This window comes from Rattus norvegicus, chromosome X (assembly GCF_021556685.1).
Source record: "Rattus norvegicus strain SHRSP/BbbUtx chromosome X, alternate assembly SHRSP_T2T, whole genome shotgun sequence".
NCBI lineage: Eukaryota > Metazoa > Chordata > Mammalia > Rodentia > Muridae > Rattus > Rattus norvegicus.
This window is the reverse complement of record NC_141554.1, coordinates 8,263,007-8,269,006: the sequence shown is the minus strand read 5'-3', so window position 1 is coordinate 8,269,006 and position 6,000 is coordinate 8,263,007. Positions and strand designations below refer to the sequence as shown.

Here is a 6,000-nt window from a genome sequence, read left to right as displayed (position 1 = left end):
TCATAAAACAAGTTTACTATTCTGCATGGCATTCCCTCCAGAGCTTAAAAATTGGAAACTTTAGAAATTTGAGCACCAGGTGGGGAAAGGGTACTCAGCTCAATCAAACAGCAGCCAGCGGCTAGCTCGCCCGAGGGGGGGAGCCCACTGCGAGAGCACCTGAGTTGGCCAGCCCCGCCGCTGACGTAGGATTGGTGAATGAGTACTTTGGCCTGAGCTCATAGGAGCAGAACAGCTTGCGGGGCTTTGATTGGCTCAGTGGCTGCTGCCCGCTTATTGGTTGCCATAGGTCGTCACGGCGACAGGGGGAGGGGGGGGTGAAGGGTGTTGGGCCTGGCGGGAGTGCTGAGGGTTGCAGGCGGCTGGGTTGCTCTCCTGGGCGGTGTCCGGGGAGCTGTTGGCCAACTCACCCTGGGTTCCCACCACCCTCCGAGAGGTGTCTGAGCGAGTGGGGTCCACTAGCAAGACCCTTAAGCCGGCACCATGGGCTGCTGCTTCTCTAAGAGGCGGAAGAGTGGAAAGGAGTCGCGGACTGAGGGAGAGGAGGAGCAGCCCAAGCTGTACAGCTGGGACCAACGGGAGAAGGTGATGTTTTGGGGATCCCCTGCTTTGTGTCCTCCTTGGCTGCCCTTTGCAGCCGAGGAGAGCGGGGCAGCTTGGCGGGTGGCTCACAACTGGCTTTCAACTGGCGCGCACAGGCAGCTGAAGTTCCATGACTTTGGGGCGGGATATGAAGGGCCCAAAGGAGGCATAGAATTGGTGGTCACCCTAACTAGATTCCCCAGGGCCTCTCTGTAGGCTTTTGCACCCTGACTCTGGATCCCAGAAAGGACTCCAGGGAGAGAAAGAGCCGGGAGGGGTGATGAATCTCCAATCAGCTCATTTCACCAGCAATGGCCAAAGGGGTTTAGTTCAATGGTCGAATTACACACACAAGACTGATTCTCATCTTCTCTGTGGCTTGTATTCCCAAGCTGTTACTCTTTTGTCTGCCCTCCTCGGCAAATCGCTCTTAGTGCCTCTTGGTGTTACTCAGTTATTAAATGGACTGTTTTATGTCTACCTTTATTCTCTTCTTCCATTTAAGAGAAAAGAATAATGAAAATTAAGGCAGTCTTGGAATGTATTGTGTAAGGTGAAAGTACCAGCACAAACCAGGAAGTAATTTATCATTGCTGCTTTATATGAATAAAAACGCCCTTATTTTTTATCACACACATATATATATTGGGATACACACACACACACACACACACACACACACACAAAGTCTTCCAATCTTGCACAAAATGTACTTACTTAGGCATACATTTCACAATGGTTCCTCTTTCTACATAGTTCTTCATTTCTGCTTAGCATAATTGCTTAGTAAAACACTTAATAGACATCAATTATTTTGGCTTCTCAAACAAAATAAGAGAGCTTGTTTTTGAAATAGTTGTCATAAACAGTTAACTATTTCTTAATGCAATACCTTTGACCAGAAATACTTTATAGTAAGTCTTGTATTAATGTTTTGGTATAACAAGTCATCCTGCATCATTTCAAATCCCCAGCCAGAATTAGGCATTCATATAAACAACATTCTCAAAATGTTGGCTTTTAACAAATGGAAGATGCTGATGGAATTCTCAGGCTCAGCTTTTTGCCTTTGACTCTGAAACCCTTCTTGGGCCATGTGGCCTTTTGTTCCTCTTATTTTATAGCAGTATTTTGTGATGTAGGAAAGTGGTGTATTTTCTGTTTTATAAGAAGATTGTACCATCAAATTTATTTGGTGGGCAGATTTTGAAATATTCATTTCGACAGCCTTAGGATTTCTAATAGTTCTGTTTAAATTTTTTCTCCCCAGTGCTGGGAATTGAACCATGCTAGGCAAGCATTCTACCACTGAGTGGCATCCGTAGCTAAACAATGCTCTTTAAATTTGAACTTACTGCTGCAGAGAGTGTTTTTGTTTGTTTTGTTTTAAAGTCTCAGGCTGAAAGTAAAAGTGTGCTTTTTTTCAGTAGTCTTGGTTGGCTGTGCTTCACTGTTTTATAGGGGTTTTTTTTTTCTTTTTTTCTTCGGAGCTGGGGACCGAACCCAGGGCCTTGAGCTTGCTAGGCAAGCGCTCTACCCACTGAGCTAAATCCCCAACCCCCACTGTTTTATAATAATTGTTTTTCTGCTAACTTCTACTTACAAAGTTCTGGTTAATTTGGATCTTCTGGTCTTGTTATTATGTTATTTTTGCAATAGGATCTTTTTTGTTATGTTTTGAGACAAGGTTCTCGTGTAACTCTGCCCCGTCCTGAATATATGGCTGATCTCCCTACACCCATCTCCTGATTGCTGGAATAGTAAGCATACATCACCAACTTATGTTAGAGATAATGTTTTGATATGTACTTCTGGCTAGCCTGTTACACATTGTGGATTTCTGGCAATCCACCTGCCTGAGCCTACTACGTACAGAGATTATGGGCTTGTGCTACCACACCCTGATAGTTGGGAATCTTTCATATGAATACATTCTGTGATTTCTTTTTCTTATGCTCTTTACCTAAGTAAAAGTACTGAAAAATAGCGTAGTGAATACTAACATCTAAGTGTCCCCCACCATGTGAGCTGCATTAAACTTTCTAGTGTAAACAGGAACTTTAAATTTTTTTCATATTTTATATTTTTTTACATATTTCTATCCAATAAAGAGGTCAGCCCTGAAACCATATACATACAAACAGCAAAAACAGACAACAGACTTAGTAGGTTATATTTTTATATTTATGCATACTTACACATACATAGACATATATATGTAATAATAATAAAGGAACCCTTTTTGAGAGCATTACTAGGTACTATAGTTGTAGAGATGTAAGAGCTGTGATTGAAAATGTAAAATAAACTCATATTTCTATATATATTATATAAATAACTAGATATATAATTCTATATAATACATAGTATGCATAATATACCATAATATATTATTATATATTACACACACATATATATAATTATATATATTAATAAATTTAATAAAAGTTAAAACCTCTGTTGTAGTGCTGGGAATAGAGCACAGAATGCTACCCACTCTACCACTGATCTATATTCCTAGCCCTCCAGTGGTACTTTTACTGAGTCTGGTCTTGTTGTCTATTGAAACTGTTAGTTTCTCACTATAAGCAATTGAATGTAAATACACAGCCTACAGAAATAAGTGAGATACATTATATCTGTAGCAATAGAAATGGTTTGTCTCAGGTTTTCTTAATATCATGGAGTCTAAGTCTGTGTGGTTTAAAGTTAGAACAATTAGTCAACCTATAAGAGTTTTTTAAAAAGGAGGCCTGTAATTTCCTTACCATTGGAAAAGTGGTGTTTCAAGTTTCCTTAGGTTGTATAATCAGAGTTGACGGGTACCCCATGGGTTTTGAGTTTTGTGTTGGGTAATTGGGTCAGCCTTAAGGGACTGAAGCAAGGAGAAATTTTCTCAATTAGAAAGAATGTTTGAGAACTAAGTAGTGTCATGGCAACTTACATACTACAGTCAACAGTGGAAGGAATTCATTTTCCTTTGCTGCTGACTTTGAAAAAGAAAAAAAACTTACTACACTGACACGAGAAATATTTTTGATTCCATGGTTTCTGTTTAAATTATTTGGAAAGAAATGCCTTTTCTTATTATTTGTATGCTGTATTTTATAGTTAAGCAAATTATTCAATATATATTCAAATACCAAGGAAAAGCCAAAATTACTATTCTTGCCCTCCAAGACCTTGTTTGCTCTTTGGAGTGAAAACTGGAAATACTGAGGCAAAATGAGGTGAAGATGAGTGGCACAGAAAGGGAGTTTTCAATTCTCACTTAATCATGCTGTACTCTTCAATAATAGAAAGAAGAATAGTTCTTATGGCTGGGCAAGGTGGTACATGCTGATAATGCTAGCAACTTGGAAGGATTGCTGCTTCTGAGCTCAGGGCCAGCCTCCTGGGTTTCAGGCTGCCCTGTGTGAGTATGGCCATTGTGAGATTGAGATCTTAACTCCTTAAAAAGAAAAATAAGAGTTAGTTTTCTAAATTATGGCCTAAGTATGAAAATTGTGATTTGAGTATGAAGAACAGACTTGTATCTGCTACATTTTTCTCATGATTATTCAAAATAGTACTTATTTGAAGCCAGAGCTTCAGACCAGAAATTCAACTGACTGTTGTTCAACTTTGGGTAAACCAGCCAATTTGTGCATTTCAAGCTCCTTAGCTATAAAGTTGGCTAGTCTTAAAGAGTTCTGCACAATTTAGCAAGGCAAGGACCTTTCCTAAAGAAGAGACATTAGATAGTAATTGTCATGTGCAGAGAGACACTTTGAGCACAATTTACAGGAGGATATAATTCCAAGAATTGTTCATCAATAGAAGGGATGACTTTGTGGGGAACCAATGTTTATGTAGACCCTTCAGAAGTTGGATGGGTAACCTGCTAGAAAGACGCATCGGCCGTGGATAGAAAGCTAGATGCTATTTTCATCATCTTCTAAGTGTGTGAGGTAATTTAGTTGTGGATTAACATGAACTTAACCATCCCAGAACTTAATATCTTAAAACCCTGGCAAATATTGTTTTTGTTTAGGACTCTGCCCTTTGTGTACAGTTAAGCAAGGTTGTCTCTATGTGGAATCAACTGTGGCCACTTTAGTAGGGGTTCCAGGATCTTTTTCAGGATGGCTTAACACCAAAGGTGACTATCATGTTGATACAGGCATTCAGTTGGGAGCTCAACTGGGGCTGAAGGCCAAGAACTCTCCATGTGTATTCTGGGCTTCAAGGTCCAAGGGCCACTGACTTGATCAAGTCTAACTGATGTTACATCCTTTCCCCCAAATAACTATTTCTAATTTCAATATTTTATTACAAATATATTTAAGTTTTTTATTTTACAATTATGTATATATGTGAATATCTGAGTATGGGTTTGTACACATCAGAGCAATGCCTAAAGAGGGCAGAAATAGGCTTAAATCCTCTAGAACTGGAGTTTCATGCAGTTAGGAGCCATGTGACATGAGTGCTGAGAATTCAGGTCCTCTGCAAGAACAGTATGTGCTCTGACTGGCTGCACCCTCTCTCTAACCCTTTAGTAGATGCATTTTATTAGATATATTTTAAGAGAAAACCTTTAATGTATACCTTAAAGCTTAAAAATCATATCTGATACAAGCTGCTTTTTAAAAATACTTTCTTTTACAAACTGGATTTCCATTAAAGTGAACAGATTCCATTAGTATATCTCAGGATATCATTACTGAAGTTAACTATAGAAATTAAATTTAAAAAAATTTTGCTTGCTGCCTAGTAAAGTATTAAGATGCTCATTGTTGTTTCCTGTTAGGGAAATAATACTTAAATAGTACTGTTGGATACTAATATCACATTAACTCCTACTCCTGCTAATGTAGCAAGTTTGAGGCCAGCATGGGCCTCGATGCATATAAACTATGCACATTTCATCAAGGTTAAAGTACTTTAGACTACAACCGATCTATGCTTGTGGTTTTAGACATTTTAAGAACTAGTAACTTTTACAGAATAATTCTATACTTGAAATTAGTTATTAAATTTTTGCTTTGAAAAACTTTTAGGGATTTCCAGGAAAACATAGTAAAGTATCCTATGCTTCTCCTTTGAACAGTGAATGACAATCCAAATAATTTTAGTGTAAAGTAAGCTATAGAATCTTTAGCTACAGGATTAAAGGATTACTTTATCCTTGAAAGCCCATAAAAATGGAATGTCTAGGGAAAAAGTAAGAATAGTAGATTATGTTGAATTCCTCAGTATTGGAATGGGTATTAGTCAAAAATTGTTGAAGGCCTAAGACCCCATGGTTATATTTAGAGTTAGGGCTACTAAAGAAAGAAATAAGATTACATAAGGTTCATGAGTGTAGAGTTCTAATCCTGCAGGATTGGTGGCTTCATAAGATCTCATCAGAAAGTAAAAACGGTCATGTCCCTC

At 38.6% G+C, this 6,000-nt stretch overlaps 1 protein-coding gene across 2 annotated transcripts in view; it reads left to right on the top strand.

The window, feature by feature from the left end:
- Positions 1–306: 306 nt before the first annotated feature.
- The window catches only part of Rp2 (RP2 activator of ARL3 GTPase), a 50,557-nt gene continuing 44,863 nt past the window's right edge, over positions 307–6,000 (top strand). The window contains 1 exon segment of one of the 2 annotated variants that reach the window (NM_001109012.2): positions 307–585. In NM_001109012.2, the coding sequence (NP_001102482.1) occupies positions 484–585 (102 nt within the window). In that variant the 5' untranslated portion in view covers positions 307–483. 2 annotated transcript variants of the gene reach the window in all.